Genomic DNA, 27,202 nt, shown 5'->3' with positions numbered 1-27,202 from the left:
ATCTTGAGCAAGAATGGTACCGATTCCCCTGTTTTGGTCTAGATTTTAGAAATGTTTTTCTTCATTTAGGAAATGTTAGCTACAAGTTCATCATATAGCCTTAATAATGCTTAGGTATAGTCTTTCTATTTCTTCTGGGATTTTTTTTTAAGTGAAGTCTTGTTAATTTTGTTAACTGCCTTTTTTTAAAAAAAAAAATCAATTGAGATATGCATGTGGTTTCTACCCTTAACTCTATTTGTGTGCTGAATTCAATCTATGGATTCGTATATACTAAAGCAACCTTGCATCCTTAGAACAAAACCATGACCTATTTCATTACTGTGTTTTTGAATTCAGGTGGTGATAATTTTATTTAAAAATATCTTGTATTTATTTCACAGTAGAAATTTATAGGTCTATAGTTTTTTTTTTGTGTGTGTCTCTATCCTGTTTAGGTATCAGGGTAAAACTGGCTTCATATTGAGTTGCTGGTATTCCTTCCTTTTCCATTCTGAATCCAGTTCCTCTGCAAGAGCAATGGGCACTCATAACTGCGGAGCCATCTCTCCAGCCCCTGGAATCTGCAGTACTCGCTAGTGATTCTGTGTCTATCATCTGTGGTAGTTTCTCCTTTTTCATCACACAGTTGATTTAGTCAGATCTTCTCCTTCTTTTGTTAGTTTGAGTTTGTCAATCTTGACTGTATCATAGACCCAGATATGCTATGATGCTATTTATACTAACGATACTGTAATACATCTCTACTATGTGTTGTCAACTTAGTCTCCATTTGATTACTTCTTGCCATCTGCTCCTTTGTGGTTTGGGGTATTTTTGTTTTTCGAGGACACTAAGGTGCATCATTATTTATTTGAGATCTTTGTTTTTTGTATGTAAGTACAAATAGCTGTAAACTTTCTTCTTATACCATGTTTAAGTAAGTTGTGGTTTCATTGTTATTTAGTTTTAGGAACTCTTAAATTTATTCCATGATTTTTCTTCAATGACCATACTGTTCATTCAAGAAAGTATTTTGCCTTCTCAAGTTTCTTGAGTTTCTATGGTGAGAGTGCACATTTGTTGGTTTGGCTATTTCTTCTGTTTCTTATGGTGATGGTGGTGGTGGTGGGGTCTTCTCATTGAAGACTGTACTCTGGAAGGCTCCATCCCTAGAAATGCTCAATGAGGAGAAGACTGCTTTGGCAGCAGCTTTGTCCAACCATGCAAGAGATAGAAAGGCACTTAAAATCAGTTATAGCCCACTACTGATACATGACTAGCGATCAAAAACTGAAACAGCAAAGTATTGCAGAATATGATGATGTTAAAAACTGCTTAGAGTTAGTTTGGAAAGAGTAAATGAAATAAAGGAAGAAGACAGGAAGGAGGAGAAATGGGTAAATGAAAGTGAAAGAGCAGCAGAGAATAATGTTATGGAGGGCAAGAGATTAGAAAAACAACAAAACATATTTACTAATAATGAGTAAGTGTTGAAAGTTCTGATGAATATAACAAAGTAAATATCAAACTTAACATAAAAAATTGATTACATGTGCCAGCGCAGTTCACCCTGTGACCACCTGACATCATCTGTTCCCAAATACATCCAACGACCAGGCCCAGTCCTGCCCAGGACAACTCGCACGGTGGCCCAGCCTGGTGACTCTTTCTAATCCCAGCTTCCCACACCCTTCCCAATCCCACCCTCAAGACTAGCTTTCACAACACAAGTAGGTGCTCTGCCAGCTGCCGAAGGAGGGAACGATGAGTAATCCTACCCAGTGTGAGGCCTCTGAACCACAACGATGACCGGCATGGCAGAATGGCCCGAAAGGTGCAGTAGTGGCGCTGACATTGGGTGGGAAACAGCAGCTCTCTAATTGGACTGAAGGCCCACACAACAGGATATCGTGATTGGTAATGGAAACCTAGCCAGCTACCCAGAGCTAGTGAAATCATGATCTTAGTGGAGAGCAACGACTGCCACGTTACTGGACCAATATAATCTGTGCTTGTCTGTCCTTTGGCTAGGACCACCTGACTTTTGTCAGGCTTACTTTTTGGAAGGGGATTCTGCTCCTCCATCTCTACCAGTGAACTGTGGCTGAGCTGTGTCTCCTTACTTCTCTGCGTTGCCTGTCCACGCCTCACCCCCACATACTTCCTGGTTTACAAAGCACTTCCTCTATTTTTCCTTATCCTGACTTCCTTTACATACACATTATAGAAGTCAGATCTGCCACCTTAACCCGAACATCCTACAATTAATATCTGATATGACTGATGTTTAAGTTTGCTCAAATGTTTATCTTGTGGGAGAGGGTCTTTTTTTTTCTTGCATCTCAGAAATACAATTTTTTTTCCTTTTTTTAAAAATTTTACAATACTATTCAGTTCTACATAACAGCCACAGATTCCCTTGTTCTCTCCCTTTCTGCCCCCCTCCCCTTCCCCCCAGCACACCCCACATTCCCACCTCCTCCAGATCAAGGTCTCCCCCAAGGACTGGGATCGACCTGATAGACTCAGTCCAGGCAGGTCCAGTCCCCTCCTCCAGATTGAGCCAAGTGTCCCTACATAAGTCCCAGGTTTCAAACAGCTAACTCATGCAACGAGCCCAGGACCTGGTACCACTGCCTAGACGCCTCCCAAACAGATCAATTGGAAATTGCCGCATGCATGGCAAATAAGTACTCTACCACTGAACTACATAGAGCCCTGGCCCTTGGGTCATTGATTTGATGATTATATTACATTCTCACTACCCTAGTAATGAAAAGAATGTTAAGGCACATACTTGAAACATCTCTGTTTACTGAGATACCTGCTTAAGCCTTGGTGTTCAGCTACATTCAGTTTTTAGTTTTGGGCAGATGAGTAAGCGTATGCCCACATCAGCATCATTAGTTGTATCCTATGAAACTATGCAGGCAATTGTCATGTAACCATTGAAGCTTTCCATTATATCTGGTCATCGATTCTAGTCTCACTAACAAATAATGAGGTCCATTTGGATATTTTAACTCCCAGATATTCATTTCTAAATACAGATAAACATCTTAACCAGTATATAGTAAAATTTGATGATTATTCACTTCTCATTACATTCCATCAAACTATAAACTTAATTTTTATTGCAGAAATATTGAAATATGAATGTAAAATAATTTTATGTAAAAACAAGAGCTTGCAAAGGATTAGAATTGACAATATCAAAATATTCAGAGAATACATTATAAGGTTCATTTTATAATGGAACAAAGTTTTTTTGTGTGTGTATTTGGAAGTAATTGCTACAAAAGTTGGTATCTAGAAATGCTGGGCTGTCCCACAAAAATACATAATATATGATATTTAGGCTTCTGAGTAACAAGAGTTTGAAGAAATTGTTAGTAAAAGTTGCAATAATGTTGAGAAAGTTGCTGTAAGAAACTAGTTATGTTTTCCTTGGAAAACAGACCAAATGTTTGCTTTGGGCCTAAGGTATCTACAAGCAAAATGTGGAGCGTGCCACCTGGTGGTGTTTTACTGCATAGGATTAAGGTATTAAACTTTTTTTTTTTTTTTAAGAGTTCTCGTTTCTCCAACTTTAGTTAAAATGTCAGTTGTCATCTTTGTTGTTCTCATCGTTGTCTTCTTCTCCGTCTCCTCTTCCTCCTTCTTTCACTTTTTTCTTGAAAAAAATTTCTTTCATATGCTATATTCTGGTCATAATTTCCCTTCCTTTATCTCCTCCCAGATCCTCCCCACCCTCCTTAAATTGTGGGCTTGATTCCACGTGGAGTCACATGACTGACATTGTGTGGGAGTCACTAATTCGGCAATAGGAAAAGGTTTCTGAATGTGCACTCACCAAAACTTTGAACTCAAACATGCAAAGCATTTGAGGTGTTTCTGTGATGGCCTGTGTTGAATGTAAGACTTCATTCACTCCAGCCTTGGTTCTCAAGATGACACAGCATACTGTAATGCTGATCTTGATTTCCTCACTCAGCACTGTGTTGTTTAATCATGAGTTTCTGAATGTTCTATGTTCCTGTGGTTTTATTCCACTGTGCTCAAACAGAATACAAGGAATTATGCACTTTTCCTGTATGTTAAGATTTGCTCTTTGTAGGTGTGCGTACGTACGTGCGTGCGTGCGTGTGTGTGTGTGTTTTAGAGAGTTTTATGAGCTGTTCATTCTTAAGTATTTGTATGAAATTCTTTGCCAGTACCTTTAAGTTCATTTGGTCTATTATGCTATTTAATTCAGGTACTCTTCCTGCCCCCCACCTTTTTTGCCTGGATGGGAGTGTAGGAGTCACACACTACTGTTGTGTCAGGGTTAATCATCTCTAGTAGTATGTTTTATAAAATTAGGTATGCCCATGTTCTATGCCGACTGTTTGGAACTGCCACGTGCTCTTGATGGATTCTTCACTAAGTCATCATGAAATGATTATTTCTGGCTTAGTATCATTTTTTTTTTAGATATAAGAACAAGTGGATTACATTTTCCACCATCCTTTAACTCTAAGAATGATAGTTTGAATGAGATATCCAACCCCCCCCCATATATTCTCGGGCATTCTGAATATTTGGTCCCCAGTTAGTGACACTGCTTGGCTAGGTTTAGGAGTTGTGGCCTTGCTGGAAGAACTATGTCCCTGGGGGTGGGATTTAGGTTTAAAAGTCTTGTGCCTTTCCCTGTGAGCTCTCCGCATCTTGTTGGTGGTTCAGGATGTGAGCTCTCTGTTGCTGCTCCAGCTAGCAGGATCTCCCTGGTGCCATGCTTCTCTGCTGTATGGTGATGGATTCTCATAAGCCCAAATAGAACCTTCTATCTATAAGTTGATTCAGACATGGGGTTTTCAAAAGGATGGAAAAGTAGCTAATAAGGTAGCATTTCTCTTTTATGGTGACGTGGTTTCTCAGAATAACAAAAAGATCCGGCATTTAATCCAATATACTAGTATGTGCCTTTTGACAGCAAAATCAAGACCACTAATATTTAGAGTTATTATTGAAAAATGCATATCATTTCCTCTCATTTTGTGGATTTTGTAGTATTTGGTGTTTTCTTATTCCTCTCTTGTTTAACTACTATTGAAGAGTGGTTCATTCATCCCTATTGATGTCTGTCTTTCTTTTCAGTCTGAAGATTCAGTACCTAGTTGGAGGCTGAGAGGTCCCAGTGGTCACTCCTTCAGTGAACCGGCCTTGAGCTGCTTAAGGCTGAGGGTGGCTATGGGAACGTGGGTCCGTTAAGTAGTGCAGACTCTTTTCTTCTAACCATCTGAAGGTAGAAATGAAGACTGTATGCTCAGGAAGGTCCAACTCCATCACTGCCCAGGCAAGCATCACAGCACACCCAGGAAAAATCAGTAAAGAAGGCACTCCAGGGAGACTCTGGTCCTATCAATCACTCTAGTGAGCTCAGCATCCCACTGATGCTGCATATCCCCCATCCCATGGGGTGTTAGCAACAATCTGAACAGTGCAAGTTTCTCTGGAAGACCAAGGGTGAGCAAAAATATCAAATAATTAATTCAACCAATCAACGACCTAACACCAAATGTGCGAATCCCAACACCAAAGCACCAGTAACAGGAAAAACCAAGACAATCTTTGTCCTCTAAAAAGTATTAATCCTATAGTAATGTCCTCCATGACAGTGGAGATTTTTTATCTCAGAAAATGAATTTAAAAGAATAAAAAGAACTCTTGGAAGAGTGCTGAGTATACAGACAGCTGAATGACATAAGGAGGTGGACATTCTCTGAATGTGTGCCAACCCTTCATCCTATCATTATTTTTAAAACTTTCTGCCATTCTGCTAAGTGTGCCTGCACCTCAGTTTGAATTTTACTTGAATTAACCTAGCGGTTAATATTGTGGAACATGTTTCTCTTTTTTGAGTTTGTTTTTCAATCATGTATCTTTCTTAGGGCCATTGTCTTTGGCTACTTTTCAACTGGATTGCTTTTCTACTACACATTTTGAAAGCTCCCTGTTTATTTCAGGTGAGAGTTCTTTGTTAGAATGGTCCTTTAAGAAGGCAGATTCACCGCTAGGTGTTCTTAGCACAGGAGCTGGGTAGTGTTTATTTCTACCCTGGAGAAAGCACAGCATTGACTGAATCTCATGGCAGAGGCATGTCACAGATCGATGCCATTTCAGCCCTTGTTGATACCTTCTTGGTGGAAGTGGACAATGATTTGCGTATGTATGCTGCCTTTGCAGTGGGGGCATGAGCTCGTCTCTCTAGGTGCCACCAATGACACCATAGATGAAGGAAATGGAGACAGAATGAGATTAGCTCTGTGACTCTCAACCTTGTTGATCCCCAAGTGGAAATGGAGGTTCAGATAAACATCACTGGTTATGTACTGGAGTGTTACTGGTTTCTTGTAGCACAAATCTTAAAAGGTCTTATTAATAAAAACAAACCCAGAGCCAGGTATTGGGGTGAAAGTTGAAAGATCAGAGAAACAGAAGAAGCCACATCCAACCTCACCTTGCCAATTCCTCAGCTGATCCTGTTTCCTCAGACTGAAAGCCTCTGAGTCCTCACTGGAATGGATCTCAGCTGAACTGCTGCTAAAAGCCTAAAACCTTAAAAGAGCCCTAGTTCCCGGTCCTCAAACCTTATACACCTTTCTGCTTCCTGCCATCACTTCCTGGGATTAAAGGTGTGTGTCACCAGGCCTGGCTGTTTCCAGTGTGGCTTTGAACTCACAGAGATCCAGACAGATCTCTGCCTCCAGAATGCTAGGATTAAAGGGGTGTGTGCCACCATTTTCTGGCCTCTATGTCTATTTAGTGGCTGTTCTGTTCTCTGACCCCAGAAAAGTTTATTAGGGTGCACAATATATTGGGGGACACAATATCACCACAGTTTCTGGTATGAAAGATGGAATCCAGGGTCGTTATATGGTAGGTTATTATTCTACCCTTAGATGCACTCTGAGTTCCCTAGTGTTCAGTTCTTATGTTCAAGTTTCCATAACTCTCAATTGAAGTAGTAAATGAGGGAAAGATAATTTAAAATACACTTTTTATTTATTTTTGAGATAGGGTCTTTCTGTGTAGCTCAGGCTGCTCTCGTGTGCTGGTCCCATCTCAGTCCCTCCAGTGCCGGGGTTACAGGTGCTTGCCACTATCCCTAGATGAATAATTAATGAACTTCTAATTCTGTCGACAGCTGACTCTATCTGCTTGTTTATGATCTGAATGTGGAGCATATTCAGGTGGGCAAAGTGTATTAATAGCACATTATTTCATGTCATGTGAGATTAAAAGCTATATATAATGGAGTTTTCTTGTAAAATGAAGTTCTTATTTTGACAAAACATTCAAGTCCTCGGTACAAGGATAATGTCTAGAGACATATAATAGATTTACACATATTGACTTAGAAGTAATCAGCAGGGACAAACTACACTTACTAGCAGTTTGTACGGTCTGCAATTGCTATGTTTAATGGCAGAATTGCTTTATTTCTTTTTGTGTACTAATGGGTGCCCACTGTGACGTCTCCGTACTGATAGAGTTTCATACTCCTTTATGCCATCTTTTGCATTGAGGAAGAAGTTCACTAAGTTGGATGGCATAACTTTCTCAATTAACGATGTAAGCCATTTTCCTCTCATGTCTATCTGGACAAATACCACTAGATTGGAATATGCTGGGTTTCTGTAAGCAAATAAAGAGTTACAAAAGATAAAGCATTCTTAACTTGACCTTAGGAAGTGACAAGTTTATAGAGAGCAGAAGTCTTCAATTAATTTTCTTCAATTCTTTCTATTGGCATATGACAAGACAATTAACTAAAAGGGGAAGGGACAGTGACCTTATAAAATAAAAATTCTACATAGAATATAAGTAGTAAGAAGGTATCTTAAAATCTCAGCTTTAGTTACCCTTTCCTTTTGCTATTTCTTCTATCCTTTGAGTAGATAACGTAGTCCTCAGAATTCATACCTTTTCTTTTCTCTAAACATTTGTTCTACTCCTGTTTATGTAGCATTTATCAACTTTATAGAGCCCATATATATACATCTTTACTTAATAAGAAAAACAATATCTGCCTCTATTAAAAATGAAAAAATAAGGAAAATTATATACCTATATTCCTGCATATATGTGCAGTTTTTTTCATTGAGATATATTTATATTTCCTTTTTTATTAAACATAGATTCTTTTCTCATACAATATAATCTGAATACAGTTTCCCCACCTCTGCTCCTCCCAGTTCCTCCCCATCTTCCCTCCCATTCAGATCCACTCTTTTCTGTCTCTTATTAGGAAAGAACAGGCTTCTAGAAGAGAACAACAAACCATAGCAAAACAAAATCTAACAAGATAAAATGAAAATCATCATAAAGCTGGCCAAGCCAACATCATGCTTATAGTTATATAATTATTTTTAATAATTATATAACTATAATTTTAATAATAAAATTGTATTAATTTGCTCTTCTCTGAGACAGAGTTTGGCTATGCATCTCAACTGGGCCTTAAATTCACTGTAGTATAACCAGCTCCGCCTGGAACTCATCATGGTAGTCCCCCTGCTTTCACTGTCTGAGTTCTAGGGTTACCGGCTTATATGACCACACTCGGCTACAGACATCATGGAAGGTTTAGTTGTGGGAAAATATTTGTGTGTTTCATTATGCCCAGAGCCCTAGAATATATTTCATAGTAAGTTATCTGTTCTTATATTTAAGACAAAAATATAAAAAGTTATTTTTAAAATTGCTTATGGGGCAGTCTTTTTTTTTTTTTCTCCCAATAAACTATGTTGGTACATATTTCTATTGGTAAGCTAGAGATCCTAAAGTAAATCCTAAGTGGAAGTGGAAAACCCTGTTAAAATAGACACGTATGAATAGCACTTACTCTTTGAGAGGTGAACACACATAGCCAGAAGGGTAGTTATAGCCACGGACATAATGTGAAGTCGGAGGATATCCTGGGAAGTCCACACTGCGAGCTGTGATTACAAAAGGTGAAATGAGACAATTTCACAAGGACAAACATTATTTCTAGAAGCATAATTTTAAAATAAATGATGGCATTTGACTTCAATGTTAACACTAGTTTCACAGTGTACATATATTTATACTAGTATCTAAAGATGCTTGTATATTTTTATACAAGAAAAGTTCTTTAAAAGTATCATTTAGTTACTTTCTGAGGTTTGAAACAAATAAACAAAGCATAAAAGATTGTTTTATTGGGGCTCATTGACTTTTGTTAATACTTTCATTCTCCATGAACTATCTGAAGTACTTAGACACTTTAAATGCTTTCTTCTGTTAATTCCATGTACTAATTTCAAAGTGTAATTAAAACTTAGTAGAATTTACCTTAGTAATTAATTATGCAGCATAATATGTATGTTGCAGTGAAAAGAAGGTGAAATTTAAAACAATTATATATTTTCTAAATAGTTTACAAATTTATAACTTTTGCTACAGCCAGAGAACATGAATTTTCCTAAATTACTTTAGCAACGTCTATCCAAAATGCACTAGTGTAGAGGAGGAATGTGGCTGAGTGAATATTCCATTTTTGACTCACTTCTAAACAGAGCCCATTATGCTGGTATTGCCAGAGTGATAGAAATATTTTCCATTTAAAACGTGGAGACTATGCTTGTATTTCTTTTCTTTTCTTATATCTGTTAGTTTACCAAAAAGTGTGAGTCTTTAGTGAGGCATGTACTGTGGTAGGTAGCATTTTTTTGAAAATCAGAAAGACTAGAGTTTTAAATTCAGTAGCTTATTAGATAGCTAAATCAGTATTTTTACTACTCAGTTTCTGTAAACTTCAGTTTTAACTTTAGTGAGACACACATACAAAATATTTAGCTCAAAGCAAGGTGCAGAATAAAGCTTTAAAAACACCAAGAAGAAAAGTGACTATACATTGAACATTTATTCAGTGGAAATTTAAGAAAATTTAGCTTTGTTGATGCATAAAATGAATGGTTATTTCTAGTCACTAGTTTAAACTTATATGTTGCTTTATTTACTTACTATTTTTTGAGACAGGATCTCAATATGTAGTCCTGGTTGGCTTGGAACTCACTATGTACACAAGGGTGGCCTCAAATTCATATAGATGAAGGAATGCTCCATCGTGCGTTTGTTTAATTATTTTCTAATTTTGCTATGGTGGGATGGAGCCTCGGGCCTCAGGTGGCGGTGACAGTACTCTGACATTGAGCTCAAACCCCAGCTGTTGTTTGACCTTCCCTCTGACTCTTAATAGAGGCCAGAAACAGCTTGTTTTTAAAATGGAAAATTACAGCCCTTACAATTCAGAAAAGGCAAAATTTCATATAGTAGGTAGTGAAAACATTTTATGTGATGAAACTTTGAAAACAATGATTAAAATATGTATGCATATTTTATGAGAACATTCATCTTTTTTTGTTTTTGTTTTCTTTTAGTTTTTTTTTTTTGTTCTTTGTTTTTCTATTTTTTTGAGACAGGGTTTCTCTGTGTGTTTTGGTGCCTGTCTTGGATCTTGCTCTGTAGACTAGTCTGGCCTCGAACTCACAGAGATCTGCTTGGCTCTGCTTCCCGAGTGTTGGGATTAAAGGTGTGCGCCGCCACTGCCCGGTGAGAACATTCATCTTTAATGATCTGCTATAAAGCCCAGAAAACTGGCTTTGAGTCAGAGGGCTGAAAAGTCTTGTCAGTGAAACAGAATACTGCAGTCATCTAAGTACTGGGAAGTAATAACACAGCTTCACTGTCTATCCCTGAGTAGCTTATAGGAGAGAAAATATTCTTATAGAAATTATAGGATTAGATCAAATTCAAGAAGGAAATTGGGATCTTCACTGCTATTCTGTCAAAATACTTTCATCAAACATGATCTTAAGCTTTCAGAGTCCAAACTCTTGTGGTGTGAAAAGGTTTTGTGTCAGTGACACAATTTAGCAAATAATGATATATTTGTGTTCCACAGAGTCACATTATTGCAGAGTAGGCTAGGGTTATATCAAAACTTGCATTCCCTAGAAGAGACATAGGCCCATTTAAGGAAAGACCCACCCAGAAGTACTCAGTATTATCATACTTTATACTCAGTACTGTAACAATTATTATATATGCCCATTTTAAATGAGCCAAGTATAAAATTATATATAAAAGGCTAGTTTTGTTTCATAGGATTAAAAATGTATACATTGAAATTTTAGTTTACAGTCTCTATCTGTGTTGATTCCACAGTTCATACTGCAAAAGTCCAGGAGCAACTTATCTACACAGCACCTCTTGGATTAGGTAAAATACCCGGCCTGTGTACATGGCACAAGCTTTTTGGTTGCACTGAATAAACAAACAAAAGAACTGAAACTATAGTTTCTTCTAAACTATTAATACTAACTATTAAAGGCAAAACATTTTTAATGACACATAGTAATTCTAAAACATGGGCAAAATGTTTCAACTCACCACAGATAATGTCAAAATTCCCTTCATAGTGTTTGAAGTATATTACGTCGATAAAGTCTCTAGGGGAAATAGAGCCCATGGCAAAACTATTCGTAATGGTATGACATATAAATGTGTCCTGCAACAAATCAAACCATAAAGGTTGCAAAAATTAATGTCAATGATTTATTGTTCCCCAAAAACTTCATCATGTATGTTTAGCCTGTCTTTAGACGGTCTCACCAAATCAGCCTGCATTGACAGTGTTAAGGAACATCAGTCATAGTTAGGTGTGCACAACATTTGGCAAGGAATCTGAAGATCATTTATTCTAGTTGTAGATAGAGAGGACAAGGCCCACCAGATGAAATCCTACGCATAGCTAGAAAGCAGTTCAGAATTAGAGCTGAGGTCTTCTGATTTCTTTACAGCACTATTTTGTCCCTCCGTGGGGTTGGTAAAATATTCTGAAAAATATATTGATTTGGCACTTTATGGCATAAGGCCTAAAATTAATGACCAGTGTTTGAAACCATCTGGTGAAACTGGATTTTGAATGGCTTAGCTGCAAATACTTCCAAGTCTGTCCTGCCTGCATGTGAGATCCCACAGTCACTATCCCTTTCAGTGATTTCAGTTCTCTGTTGGCCTGGGTAGCATGACAGACTTTTTCTGGGAGATATAAAACACAGGTCTACTCATCCCAGAAAGGGTGCCCACGAGAGAGCAACATAAGGATACACCAAAGTCTGAACAAAAAGGTTACTCCGGAATATGGGTGGGAGGTTACTTATTGACAGGAGCAGAAATGACTCAAAGATATCTGCACTACCAAAGCCCACCCAGCACAGTTAATCAGCTCATAAAAGCTGGAAACCTGGAGCTCACTGCACTACCGGCAAGCAGCTCAGAGTCTGAGAGTGTCTGTTCCAGGTGGCTCTGTTTGTCTGGGCCTCTTCCAGGCAGTTCAGCTGGTCTTTGTCTCTTCCAGGCAGTTGGACAGTTCTCTGCTTCTTTTTGGCTGCTTGGTTTGTCTGACTCTCAGCAATCTTTACAATTCACATACTCGTGAAGAGGGAGGAACCTACTGAATCTTTTTAGTTTCAGGGACTTCCTGAAGCTATTTGAGTTGCTTACTTCCTGTCTTAATGGAGCTTCCCTTAAGGATGGAATGTTTCACTTCCTTATAAACATCCTGTCATAAAGTAGCCTGTTCACTTTCCCTTTATATCCTATGTCTCAAGAAATTTCTCTCCAAGACGTAAGGCTTTAAATTGGAGAAAACGCTACACAACATCTTGGCACCACAAGCCTGCCTCCCACAGCCTCTGGTTATTAAATCTATTTTCATGTTATGTGGTACTATGCCCTCTTCTCCCAGTCCAGGATTCATGATTATATACCATTGTTTATCTCATTTGCCCATTGTATTGTATATTTGTTTTTCAAGAGTGACAATTCTTCCTTCATCCATGGGCTGCATAACAGGCAGTTAACACTCCTGGAGGTGAAAGCAATACTATAAATGTGAACAGGAAGGTGAAATGACATTATTCAGAGATAAATGGAGTATGGACTGGAAGGGGCAGGACTGGTGTACAAAGCCTTGTTCTGTCACATATTTGCAGCGGCACATACTTGCCGAAGGAGTCTAGGGCAAGTCACATGACCTCAGTCTGCTTTTTAAGTTTTTTAGTGCCCATGAAGCATTCTTTGCTACTAACTTGCAACAACAGACATTTTTGAAGAGCTAGTGGACCCTTCAAACCAGTTAACTCTCATGTCTGGGTTTTCATTAGTGAGGCACACTGTTTCTCAAACTGACTGCTCAAATCAGTTTGAAAAGATCATGGACATAATTTGCTTTTATTTTTAGAGGATAGGAAAATAAGGTCTCTCTACAGATACAAGGATCTATCTTTCAGGGCTTCCCAACAATTTGTCTTTCTAGGCTTTAAGATAAGTTTAATAAAGCAAGTAAAATTACAGAAGCATAAATATATGATAATCTGAGGAGCATGCACCTAAGATATTTGCTCCTTTGTTTGTTCTGCAAGATGAAGACTCAAAGAGCCAAGGACCCAGTAATCTAGATGTTTACAAATATTCAGCTATAAATATCATGAAAAGTTAGTCTTATCATTGCCACATACTAGTTCTTTTTAATGTTAATATTAGCTAAAACCCTAGCAACAGTTTTTTCCCTCATTCTGGATTTTAATGTTTCCATAGAAATGTCAGCTGTTTTTCTTATAAGAACTACCTTTACATGTAACTCAGCCTTTCTCACTGCTTTGATTACACTTTCTTTCTTTTTTTTTTTTCTGTGTCTTTTGTGCTTTAACTACAATACTACAGGGAGTGTTTCTTTTCTGGTTCTATTTGGTGTTCCATATGCCTCTTGTATCTGGATAGCTATCTCTTTCCTTAGATTTGGAAATTGTTTCTTTTAGGATTTTAATTGAAAATATTTTCTAGGCTTTTGGCATGGAATTCTCCTACTATGCCCATAATTTGAAGGAGATCTCAAACATTCCATTTACACTTAAATGTTATTTCTTAACTGAGTGATTCATTTTTTTTTTCTACTTTATCCTCAAGCTCTGCTATTCTATCGTCTGTATGATACATTCGATTGGTTAGGTTTTTTTTTTTTTTTATTGAGTTTTAAATTTGACTTTTCATTTTCAGCTTCACAGCTTCATGGATTTTCTTTAATGTTTCTATATCTTTATTGAGTTTTGTTTCATATCCTGAATCGACTTTGTTATTTTATTAACCTGTTTGTTTTGTTTTCTTGGAATTCATTGGAGAGTAATTTGTCTTTAAATTCTTTCTGGTGTTTGTGCCCTTATTCAGTTCTTTGAATTTTTTTATAATTGTTTTAAATTTTGTCTATGTTGTTCTCATTAGGGACCATTACTATAGGATTGGTGATCTTCAAACAAGATATTTTGTTTTTCACATTGCTTGGCTAATTACATTGGGATTTCCCATATTTTAAAATATGGAACACTTCACTAGTTTGCATGTCATGCTTACATAGAAGTCATAAAATTTTCTCTGTATGGTTTTTAGTATATGTGCTGCCATAAAATGTTCTTTCATTAGTTCACACTTTGTCTTGAGTCTGTCAAAATGTTTTGATTTGCTTTTTTATCGTGTGTGTGTGTGTGTGTGTGTGTGTGTGTGTGTGTGTGTACGCACCTGTTTACAACAATGCATGTGTGGAGGTTAGAGGACAACCTTGGCTGTAGATTCTTGCGGTCCACTTCGGTTGAAGCAAGACATCTCTGTTGTTTGTTACCGTATACAACAGGCTAGCTGGCCCATGAGTGCTGACTCATCTCTAGGCTGTGTCTTCCATCCTGATTCTCCTTGCTCCATACTGCTATCACCCCAGCATAAACTAGCATAAGATTCCATTTAGATTGTTTTGATAGCTTTCCGCCTTCAGTTGTCATGGGAAGTTTTACTGGGCATCTTAATTTGATTTAGCATCTGTGATCTTTCAGCACCTACTCTTTAGGCTAACTCACCAGTCCTGCTCTTTCTTCTTAAGTCTTTATGGTACACATCAATATTGTACTTGTTCTCTACTGTCACATTCATACACTGAACTGCGCCAGGAAACTTGCAGTCATATTACTGATGAGGCAGGAGAATCTCCAGTTCCAGGCAGTGTAAGAAGCACTGGGGCCATGTGGGTTTCTTAAAAACCAAAACAGCTGCAACAAAAATCCCAAAACTCATGGCTGGAAAGATGGCTCAGAGGATAACTGCACATCCTGTTCTTTCAGAGGACCGAGTTTGGTGTCCAGTATCCACACAAGACAGTTCACAACCATTAGTAAGGACAGCTCCACAGGGATCCTCTGCCTCTGTCCCCCGTTAGCACCTCCACTCGTGTGGATATACCATCCTCTCCCCCAATACAATTTTGACGCCTCATCAACAAGGCATGTTTAAATTTGTTTTCAGATAATAGAGGTGAATAGCTAAGTTTAATTCCCTCATAACAAAATGTACATATCAACAAGAGACTGGCAGATTAGGAATGTGATAATTATTTACAAACAAAACAAAGCTAATTGGAATTAAACTCTTGACTAATAAAAATGGATATTTTAAGGCTTTTGTAACATTCCAGCTAGGTGTAGTCCATGCTTATAATTCTATAACTCAGAAAACAGAGGTTGGGAGTATAAAAGTAGTGGTATATGTATATGTTGCTTGTGTGTGTGTGTGTTTAGTGATACAGTGTTTGCTTGGCATGCAAATGGCCCTTGGCTCAATCCCAAACCCTGTAATGAAAAACAGCTAATTTGAATCTATAAGACACTATTGAATACTACGCAGGTTTAATAACTCACATTAGTTAAAAAATACAGTAATACAGTAAATAATTCTTTACTATTCAACAGTAAATTACCGAATCAATCTTGTGTAACACATTGTACGCTTTCAATAATTTATCCCACTTAATTCTGTTTTCAGGTTGGTAGAGGAAACTGGAGAGCTTAGCTGTTGATACTGGAATTATTCCTTCAATGCGGTATCTATGGTTATCAAAGTAAAGAAAATTAAAAAATTTAGTTTAAGCTGAGGATATAGTGCTATTGAAATAAAAGATAGCAAACAATAGTTAAGAAATTGTGAAATTGGTATCTGATATCAAAACACCTGGGACCAAAAGTGCTTTTTATTTTCACTTTTTAATTTATTATATTTTATAGGTAATATATAAACATACTTTATTATCTACAATTTGTTAATATTTATATTCTTTTTTATTATTTGCATATATATAAAATGAGATATCTTGGGGATGAGAGCTCAGTATAAGCACAAAATTCATTTGTACTTTAGATTCTTTATCTTACATATTCTAAAAGGAATTTTATATAATATTTTAAATAATTTTATTTAATACAGTGTATTGAATTGGATCTAGCGTAGCTTATTTAAATAAACATTGCAGCAATTATTTCAAAGTTTACTTTTCTATTCAGGCCCGAGGGCATAGGCCTGTAATCTCAGCTACTTAAGAGGCTGAGCAGGCAGGAGAATCATTATGGATGATTTCTGTCTATGCCACAAGGTGAGTTCATACCAGACTGGGTCATTTAGTGAAACCCTATTTTTTCCTTTTTAATACAGACAATGACTTTTAAATTCTGTGTGATGTTGTTATCCATCAAGAAATTAATGTGGTGGGAGAAAACTGGATTCAAATCCACTATTGCAGAAAGTTGCCAGCTGAAAGTGAAATCAGAATGGTATGGTCACGCCCCCCCTTTTTTTTCCATTTCTTTCAAAGAAGGAGAACAGATGTTTTGAGGTAAAACTTTTAAGTCTCTGAAAAATTAAAATTTCTTCAGAGATTGTGAAAAGAACAAAAATGTCGTTACTAGAGAGAAGAGTAGTCACATGTGTGGGAAATTATTACCCTCTACTTTTACTTTTTGTTTACTGAGGCAGGGCCAAGCTGTGTAGCCCCAACTGTGCAACGTTTTATGAAGCTCAGGATGGTCTCAAAGTTATGCACACCCGCCTCAGCCTCCTGAATGCCAAAGCTAGAATTACAGCATGTGCCCGTGTATCTGGCTGGCTCCCATGATCTGGTCAGACAAGAAATTCTTTAGACAACTTCCTTGTACACTTGACTTTTTCTTTAGAAGCGGGTTCCCAATTTCCTTTATGAGATATTCTGAAATTCCTTAATGTTAGCTTTATTTCTTTCATGTCAAAAGCATGTTTTATTTTTTTGGTTTCTTGAGACAGGGTTTCTTTGTGTAGCCCTGGCTGTCCTGAAACTCGCTTTGTAGACTAGGCTGGTCTCGAACTCACAGGGATCTGCCTGTCTCTGCCTCCCAAGTGCTGAGATTAAAGGGTGTGAGAGACCACTGCCTGGCCTTTCAAAAAAGTTTTTTTTTAAAGATTTATTGATTTATGTGCTATATGTACATGGGTGTTTTGTCTGCGTGTACATTTGCACATCAGAAGAGGGCATCAGATCCCATGTAACTAGAGTTATAGATGGTGGGTGCTGGGAATTGAACTGAGGACCTCTGGAAGAGCAGCCAGTGATCTTAACTGGTGAGCCGTTCCTCTAGCCCCCAAAAATGTTTTTAAGAGGTTACTATTTGAGAGAGAGAGAAAGAGAGAGAGAGAGAGAGAGAGAGAGAGAGCGAGAGAGAGAGAGCGAGAGAGCATGAGCCAGCGAGAGTGCTCAGTTTTAAGCCTGGGGAGAAATAAACTCAAATAATCACCATGTAATGCAACAATGTCAGACATGAAACAGTTAAAATTTACATACAAATTTTTGTTCAGACGTTTGCACACACAGCCACAGATTGTCCTTTACTTATCTAATGTCTCTCTGTAGTAAGACTGTAAACTCTAATGATAGTGACAACCTTTTTGCATTTCTAACCTACACCTAACAACACCTAATTACCCTTTCATGAAGCAGTTATTTCTGAAATGTAATTACTGATGATGACTAACACTGTCTTTTAATAGCTGTTCACCAAGTGAGACCAAATGTAAACTATTTAATGTACTTCTGAGGATCTAGTTTCTACCCTTACGGCCTTCATCCTGCTGGATAGCCAAACATATAACCCAAGGCCTCACTGGAGAGAATGAGAAGTGCGGATGAACTAGAAAGCATAGGATTATGGAGGGTAAAGAGGGAACACTGTGTCGAAGCTCTTTTTGGGAGATTTGGAAGTCTGTTTTTTGATTATTTATGACAATATTATGAGACAATGGGAAATAGTAAATAAGCATTAAATGTTAAAGCAGAAGGCAGACTTTGGTAGACACCTTCTCTGGATAATGTGCCTCAATTATTCCATACATCCATGGGATAGATGTAGGGCTCCGAAGAAATGATGATTAAGGGTAACCCGGACAGCCTTTGAAGCAAAGTCCTGCTTGCTTCTGAAAGTTTTCCCTTCACTATTACAATGTAGGTTCCTTGGGGACAGTCACCTATGTAGGCAGTTATTCACCTGAAAGGAGGAGGAGGAGGAATGATATTTATATTGTGGAATATACGTGAGTGAATTAAAATTTTATTTGGTGTACTGCCTCACAACATTAGAGGCATGGGTAGTTGAGAGCAGAAGGGGAAAGATATGCCTTTCTTCTGATGCATAAAACCAAGTGTTCAAAACTAACCACTGAAGGTCCTTCTGGGGGCAGTAAATTACTGACAAAAAGCACAAATGTTAATAAAACATACAGGTTACCTTTTTCTTTGGTTTTTCGAGCCCCAACTGTCCTGGAACTTGTTTTGTAGACCAGGTTGGCCTCAAACTCACAGAGATCTGCCTCCCAAGTGCTGGGACTAAAGGCATGCGCCACCACCATTTTTTTCCCTAGTCCGTTTTAAAAATACATTCTTATTAAAAAAAAAATGAGTGAGCCAACTTTGTGCTTGTGACCGCAGACGGAACTGTGTAAGGATGCAGATTCAGCAGTGCTACACCTGTCTGGGAATCCAAATCAGGTGGACCTGTCTCCTGCAGAGCTCAGGGAATTGACAAAGGAGGGTATTCGAACCGGAGATTGAGAGATTACCAATGCTCATAATCCTCCTCTCCTGCTACAGTCCATGGCAGACAGTGATCTAACCCAGGCACCATGGCAACACCATCTTTAAGAGGAGACTAGGGTCACTGCTCCAAAGAAAAAGAGAATTTGTCAGATGAGTTGGTTGTTTGAAAAGAATGAAATTGACCAACTCTTAGCCAAACTGACCAAAAGAGTAATGCAATCTAAATGAAAAAGTTGAATCAAAATACACACTTGAGAAAAGACAGCGTTTTAAATAAATGGTGCTGGAAAGGCAGAGCCTGCGGATGAATGAAATTGGGTTTGTATCTTTCACCTTGCACAAAAATCAATTCAAACTAGATCAAAAACCTTAATGTAAGACATGAAACTCTGAAACTGGTAAGGGAAAACACTTCAGGATGCAGGTCTAGGAAATAAACTTGTGACTAGAATCCTGCCAGCATAGTAAGTAGCCACAGTATTGACACACAGTTAAGAAGCTACTGTAGAGTGGAGGAAACCAGCAGAGAGAACGGCAGCCCACAGAGTGAGAGAATCTTGGCCAGCTATACTTCAAACTGTTAATGCCTACACTGTATTAAAAAAAAAAAAAACCCTGCAACGATTAAACACCAAAACCTTCCCTGCCTATCTGTGAAAGGGCCAATAAACTGAGCAGACACCTTTCACGAGAAGATACACAAATGTGCAATAAGAAGGCGAGTTATGGAACTAGGTAATGTTCTGGGCACCAGCTGCTCCTAGCTCTGTGAGAACAGAGCCCTTCTTCCACCAGCCCTTTCCTAGCCTACAACACCATCCAGCCCTGCTTCCCTACTACAGATATTTCTTAGCTGCAGTTCAGCAGGCCTTGTAGCAGGACAATACTGCCACCTACTGTTTGAACATTTATTATCCCCCTCCTCATCCCCTTTTTGATTCCTTGCTCTTCATTCTGTACTTATTCTTCTCATTGTTACTTCTCCAGAGTCCAGAGGCTGGCCTGGTTTATATCTGGGTACGTATTGTCCACATACCTATGCCATTTCTCCTTTATGCAATCATTCCCACTCCTGTGTATGGCCCTCTCCTCAGCTTCCCACTTAACATCCTAGTACCTATCACTGGTCTCATTGTGATTGATTGCCTCCTTTTCTTTCCCTTTCCATTAATACTAACAGATTAGTATATACAGTACTATCGGGGTTATCTTGGCTTCTCAAATTAATCAGTATTTAACAAGGGTTGCTTTGCTAGTCTATTTTCAGAATGGGTTAACTACTGGACAGTGACATGTTGTAGATAATACTTAACCCGCAAGGACAGACAGACTACAGATAGAGAGTCCTGTGCTGGAACACCAGTCTACCAGATAAAAATATCAAACAGCTGTACTACAGTCTAGTCTCCCACAAACACTATATATAGGTCCATGAACAGAAGAAAGGTAGATTGAATTATGGGAACAACAGCAAAAATCTTAACCAATGTTCTACTTCAAGATAGGTTGATCTCATTGAGAAAACACAAGGAGCATGGAGCCAAGACAACCTGACACCTCCAAACATTACCAATTCCACAGTAGTGATCCCCAATTAAAATGACTTTAGATGAAATTCCAGATAAATAATTTAAAAGAATGATTATAAATATGGTAAAACAACTCAAAGAGGACTCCCATATTTACCAAGAAAATATTGAGAGCTGAATGAAATAATGAAGTCAATTCATAATACGAAAGTAGGATTAAATAAAGACGGAAATTCTGAGAAAAGCTCAAATCAAAATGAGGATGGAAATGAAAAAATACAATAGATAAATAAAAGTATAGTTGCAAGCTTTGGTGATACAGTGACTCATGTGGAAGGGAAAACAGGATATGGAGACAAACTATAGGACTGGATCAATCAGTCAAGGTCAATGATAAAAGTTTAAAAAAAGTATGAATGGATTATGCAAGTTTATGAAAAGGCAAGCCTATGAATTATAGCCATACAAGAAAGAGAAGAATTTCATGCAAAAGGCATATAAGATATTTTTAATAAAACCATAGCAGAAAATTCTGGAAATAGGGAAAGAGAAGCCCTCACCCCCGATACAAAAGACACAAAGAACACCAAATAGAACCAGGCGAAGGAACTCCCTAAATCATTATAGTTAAAATACTAAATTTATAGAACAAAGGAAGTCTATCAAAAGCTGTGAGAGAGAAGGACCAAGTCACCTATAAAGGCAAGCCATCAGAACAACTGCTGGCTTTTCAACCCAAATCAAGAAGGGATGGGACTGACGTCTTTCAGGCTGTAAAAGGTCACAATTGCCAACCTAGTCTAACATACCCAGCCAAACTATCTGGGTATATCAGAATTGAAGGTGAAAGAAAAAATTTCCATGACAAAAGCAGGCTAAAGGAATGGCGTCACCCACAGCAGCCTAGGTCTTCCTGTATCAATTGATCAAGACACCCCTCCGCCCCTGCCCCGCAACATACCAAAACCAACCTGGTCTAGAAAATCCTTCCCTGAGACTATTTTCCTAAGTGATTCTACATTGTGTCAAGCTGACCATTAAAACAGGTTTGACTTCCCTGGTATGCCTGGACTTGAGTATTCCTACAGCTCTCCCACCCTCGGTTCACTTTGGAAAGTGCCACTGTTAAGGTCATCTATTGCTTAGACAACAGCAGAAAGAATTACTTTCTTGGTACTTATTAAAATGACCAAGAGAAATTCATGTCATCCTTATCTATTAATAAAAGAAGTGGCATGCAGGAGTCTAAAGCAGGAGAAGCTGAGTTAGTGAGAGCTATCTCCAAAACAACAACAAACCCACAAAAACTGGTGTACAAATACAGGTACACTTTAGTAAGCTGAGAAACCAAAAAAAAAAAAAAAAAAAAAAAAAAAAAAAAAAAAAAAACCAAAAAAAACCCCACAAACATCGCACTGACAGGCAGAGGTGCAAGTATAGGTTTTCAAAGAAGTGTTTTCTAAAAATTTGGTCATGGTTGTCTCAATAACACAGTGATCTGAGGGAACAGATGTGATACCAAGAACTATATGTGAACACCTAAAAAGAAAAGTCAGCACATTCACCTTTAGTGTACTTGTGTTTGAAATAGTCCAAGCTCAAAAAACATGCTTCTAAAGCACTTTATAGGAAAAATATCTGCACTTAAGAGTAAGAAAAAGACTGATGGGGAAATTACTTTTTAGTGGTTTGAGAGAAAAGTGAAGCATTCTAAACATCTTAAAAATGCTACTGTTGGCAAGAAATGTCAATGCACTTCCGCAGAACTTTCCCATTCTTCTGAATGAGGAGTATTTTGTGCACATATTGTAGTTTTCTGGTGTTAGGGATGGATCTCAGGGCCTTGTGCATATGAACAAGTTGCTCTACACTGTCTAGAAGCAATTTACTTTGTGACTGTATTCATGTCTGAAAATTGTTGCACAATACACGATTGCTCTAGCTTATGAAAAGCACATGACTTCAGGCATCATTTCCCAGTGACTATTAAATAGTTTGTTCTAGTTATGAAGTGGTATTGACTTCCAGATTTGGTAATGCCATTGAACTTAAAACAATGTCTGTAAATGGGAAAATGTACTTACAGATTTCCACGGAATAATTTAGAAGTCTTCTTGGAAACAGTTATCTTTTTCTCAAAGGGGAATAAAATCCAGAAATAAATTAACTGTCAGATACAGAAAACAAAACAAACAAAAAACAAAACAAAAGTAAAACTATGTTTTTCTGGCTTACAAAAGAACATATTATTTTAAAATGTCTTTATAGTAAAAAATAATTTAAAAATAAACTCTTGAAAAATACTTTTTTCTTACTGAAGACTTAACAACTTTCCAGCCAGATATATCTTGACTGTAAGCTAAAATTTCTTCAGCAGTTTGTTGGGCAATTGCCTTAAACTCCATCTACCTGTGAAAATTTAAAAACAAATGGTTGGTAAAATAGAATCATATAAATAAGAAAGTGCCATGTTGCAGAAAATTTTGAATTCATAAACTGAAGCCACCCTTCTGCCCCAGTCTCTCAGATAGTTGGTGTTATAGGTGTGCTCTATTACATTTTAATACTATTTTTTTAACCACATCTGCCATTTAGCAATTCAAAATAATTACTTGATCACTTGCATTCAAAGACTTTTCTTCAAATGAGAAGATGTGCTATTTTGTCTAAAGCCAGATTTTGGAATCAGGGACCTGGGTGAAATCCGATCTTTGCCCTATGTAAAGTATGATATGTAATATTTCTACTTTCTTATTTTCTTCTTGATGTAAAATTAGCATATACATAACATCCTGAAGAGTCAATGTGTTAAATAAAGTCCTAAGTGGGTTAAACAAATGCCCAGAGCATGGCATGTTATAGTCATTCAATAAACCTTTATTTCTAAAAAGCTTCTTTTTTTCCTTATGATGTGTCACACTCTCCTCATCATGTGCTTGTGGTGGTATTCTAATTGTACTGAAATGTGATTTTGATTGTATGTTAATAAATAAAGTTGCCCGGGGGTCAGAGCTATTAGAGCCATAGCAAGAGTGTGGCGGTGGTGGCACATGCCTTTAATCCCATAGATCTCTGTGTGTTCAGGGATACAGCCAGCACTGGAGACATATGCCTTTAAGACCTAGGGGGCTGTACATTCAGACAGTGATGAGGCAGTCACGTGTTTGGGTTTACAACCAATGAGAAGGCAGAACAGAATATTATTTAAAAAAAAAAAAAAAGAAAAGACAGGATATAGCTCTCTTTCGGGAAGCTGGGACAGCAGGAGGAAGGGTGAGATTTTAGCTCTGAGCTCTGACCTCTCGGCTTTCTCTTTTACATTGTTTCTGTGTTTCTTATTTAATAAGACGGTTGGTTACATCTACATGTGCTCATAGTGACACTGTTAAAGTGATTGTCAGAGACCATATATGTTTTCCTCTCCAAGCCTACACCTACTGGCTATCTTCCTGTCCACTTAGCCACAAACTCCTGGATATTCCTCAAATGCAACCCAGAAACTTCCTATCTCAAGGTTCTTATATTTACTGTTCTCTTTCCGAGGAAAAAAATCATGAGAGATTATGCTTCATTGAATCCTTTACTGAAATGTCAACTATTCAGACAAGATCATATTCAAAGCAATTCAGTTTAAACACATTTACTAAATCTCTCCTTGCTGGTAAGTACTGCAAATGACTGTTTTCATTCCACACATTCATAGACTGAAATTGGGTGGTGATTAGGTCATGAGAGCAGAGACTTCATGGATATAAGATTAGTGTCTTTCTAAGTGACTTCAGACAGCTTATTTGCCACCTCTGCCCTGAGGACACAGCCATAATGTAGCAATCTACATTCCAGAAGAGTGCCCTGACCAGAAACCAAACATTATGGCACTCTGGTGCCATATAGTATATCAACTTGTGCTATTTATAACCCACCTAGTCTATAGTAATATGTAGTGGGTCCCTAACTAAGTACAACAGTAATTATAGCAAGAACAATGAAGACACTGAGTCTCCTGTGAATGCATTCAGGCATCTGGGGGATCATTGGTCCTTCAGCCCACCAACCAGTGTTCAGCTGGGGAGGCTGGAGAGATGTTACAAAGAACACAGTAACATATCTGGATTTGAAGCCCAACTCTGACACAGAAGCTGGCAAACCGCTTAGGCTTTGAATTTCAACTTTCTACATTTATAGAAATTGAGATACTACTACTCACGGAGATCCATAAAGGCTAAGAGAGTTATACGCAAATGTGCTTGAAGCATTGAGGAGATGTGTTCAAGGGGCTCAAATAAGGTGAGTTTCTTATAATGAATAGTTATAACCATCACTAAAAATGTTCTTCAAATAACTGGCTCTTAAGTGCATTAATACATCTTAACACATAAGTATCACAACCTTTAGAAGATCCTTAGCGCTCGCTTAAAATTCTCTGGTTGGATCACAAATTTGTATTCTCTTGCTTACTTTCCTAGAAAGGCAGAATAACTAGGTGATATATTTTTTTTCTATTAGAAAAACCATTTTAGACTCCTGGTTTCTTTACCTTTGTTAACAAATCTAATCCAGAATTTTAGTGCCCATTGAAACTATTCTCCAAATCCTGGTGGAGATGTCCATATCTGTTAACCTGTAAGGGGATAAAGCAGAGGTAGAGTTATTTTGATCCACAACTTAGGTCAACATATTTTATAAATTATTTTGCATCTCCATAATGTCCTTCATTAACACTTTATATCTTGATTAAAAACACATTCCTAAAGTGGAAGTGAAAGGTCTTACTTCTCTACTGCTGTGATAAAATTATTGCTGTGATAAAACACCATGACCAGGGCCACTTACAAAAGAAAACATTTAATTTGGGGTTTATGGTTTCCAAGGATTAGAGTCCATCATGACAGAGCAAAGGCATGGGTGGCAGGAACAGGTGAGAGCTTACATCTTGATTTGCAAGTTGGAGGCAGAGAGAGAGGCACACACTAAAAATGGCACAAGCCTCAAAACCACTCCCTAGTGGCACACCCCCTCCATCAAGGCCACACCTCCTAATCCTGCCCAAACAGTTCCACCAACTGGAGACCAAGTATTCAAACATCTGAGCCTATGGGACCATTCTTATTCAAACCACCACCAAGTAGTTTGAAAAGTACTCTTTTTTTTTTTTCAGTGTGAAGATTGAATTTATCACCTTAAGCAAGTGTTCTACCACCAAGCTGCATCCCAAAGCCAAGAAACTGTAAAGCTACTTCTTATAAAGAACCTTTAAAAGGACAGGTTAAAAAGATACCAAGATGAAATTTAGGCTTTTAAAGAATCTAGTTCTATTAAGGCCATGCACGAATGTCGTTTGGCTGGTCTCCAACATGAGCTTGTCCTAGTGAATAAAACACAGGTTTTTACTTCTCAGCGACTTATCTAATATTGGTATAGAAATTTCACCATTGTTAGCGTTTATCACTAGTTTTAAGTTTCTGCATGGGTTGTATAATTATTTTAAAACCATTTCACATTTCCACAATAGATGTGTGTTTAAGGAACCACTGAACTGTATCCTAAGGCACCTGCCAACTTCATGTGCTAAGAGAAACAGGAAGGTGAAGTTCAGAAGGCCAGAGATGCTACAGAGGTGCAGGGCACAGCCAAATTATAGTTCTATTACCTGATGATGTAACATTGGATGAACTAGATGGAAGTCAAGGATGTCTTCAGTCATAGGGTCAGTGGAAAACCAACACAGACCGATGCTGAGACGGCATCTTTTTTGATAGAGCACTCGGTGGCCACTTGATTCTCTCCACCTCATATCCTGTCCCAGCCTGATAAGACAGGTTCACACCAGTCAGTGATCTTTATGTTGGTATAATGTCCCTCCTTCTGTGCTGCCCGACCAGGTCCCTCATCCGTGTTGGGTCACTGCCATTCTTTCCTGAGAATCAAGGTCCCCGGAAGAGTTTGTTAAATCCCATCACAAGTCCATCGGACTTCCTTCCTTCCCCAGTCTGGGTGGAAGCCCAGGAGGGTCAGAGCTCCGGGGCTGGATGGGGATGGCTCCGAGGAAGGACTTAGTGGGCAGAGTGCTGACTGAGCTGGCTGACTTGGTACTTATCTTGGGAGGGGATGCTCTGAAGCCGCGCGAAGCTCCCTGGAAAGGCGTGGGCTGAGGATCTGACTCTCCGAAAAGGGACCCGGCTCCCGAGGGCGCCTGCAAGTCTCCTACAGCACAGTTCCCTCCCGCGGCCCAGGGAGCCCGACCTCCCTGCTCTGGGAAGAGCGGTGGCCGGGATGGGGATGGCATGGGACCTGGGTGGAGCCTAGAACCTTCCCACCCAGCTCCGAGAGAGAGGGAGAGAGAAGGCCAGGGAGAAGCCCACCTCCCCGGAGGGACGGCGACCTAACGCCCCTCAACGCCCTTTGACCTCTGAACCCTCCGCGGGGCTCTCGAGCCCCCCCCCCCCGCCCTCCCTCCCCCCCGCCCCTCCCCTCCCCGCCCGCCCCGAGCCAAGCGCGACGCATGCGCTCCGCGGGCCGGCGCCATGTTGGGTCGGTTTGAAAGCCGGCGCGGGCGTCTGTCTACCTGGCCCGGGGCCGCCGAGGAGCCAGCGCTCCCGAGGAGGGCGGTGTCGGGCTCGGGTTCGGGTCCGGGGATGCTTTGTCGCGTCGTCCCGTTGGCGAGGGCAGGGCTTTCGACGAGGGTCTG

At 38.7% G+C, this 27,202-nt stretch overlaps 1 protein-coding gene across 6 annotated transcripts; it reads right to left on the bottom strand.

The window, feature by feature from the left end:
• Positions 1-329: 329 nt before the first annotated feature.
• On the bottom strand, positions 330-26,945 carry Stard6 (StAR related lipid transfer domain containing 6). 6 transcript variants are annotated; one of them, XM_037197200.1, is made up of 9 exons: positions 26,877-26,945; positions 26,165-26,321; positions 25,052-25,135; positions 22,830-22,923; positions 22,599-22,681; positions 15,851-15,977; positions 11,440-11,557; positions 8,870-8,963; positions 7,374-7,659 (listed from the first exon to the last, which is right to left on the bottom strand). In XM_037197200.1, the coding sequence occupies exons 4-9, from the start codon at positions 22,917-22,919 to the stop codon at positions 7,461-7,463; spliced, it is 711 nt and encodes a 236-aa protein (XP_037053095.1). In that variant the 5' UTR covers positions 22,920-22,923; positions 25,052-25,135; positions 26,165-26,321; positions 26,877-26,945; the 3' UTR covers positions 7,374-7,460. The 6 variants fall into 6 exon arrangements, with proteins under 6 accessions (XP_037053097.1, XP_037053095.1, XP_037053094.1 ...); XM_037197199.1 differs by having other exon boundaries at positions 26,165-26,431; positions 26,877-26,940; XM_037197201.1 differs by having other exon boundaries at positions 26,608-26,906.
• Between the last annotated feature and the right edge of the window lie 257 nt (positions 26,946-27,202).

The sequence above is a fragment of the Peromyscus leucopus genome, chromosome 19 (assembly GCF_004664715.2).
Source record: "Peromyscus leucopus breed LL Stock chromosome 19, UCI_PerLeu_2.1, whole genome shotgun sequence".
NCBI classification, from domain to species: Eukaryota; Metazoa; Chordata; class Mammalia; order Rodentia; family Cricetidae; genus Peromyscus; species Peromyscus leucopus.
The sequence above is the reverse complement of the archived record's forward strand: the minus strand, read 5'-3'. Positions and strand labels throughout refer to the sequence as shown.

Coding starts and splice junctions, on each gene's coding strand:
- Stard6 (XM_037197200.1), bottom strand. CDS start 22,919: ATGGAGTTTAAGGCAATTGCCCAACAAACTGCTGAAGAAATTTTAGCT. Junction 8,964..11,439: donor GAATTTTGACATTATCTGTG/GTGAGTTGAAAC, acceptor TTGTAATCACAG/CTCGCAGTGTGGACTTCCCA. Junction 7,660..8,869: donor GTGTGTTCACCTCTCAAAGA/GTAAGTGCTATT, acceptor ATTTGCTTACAG/AAACCCAGCATATTCCAATC.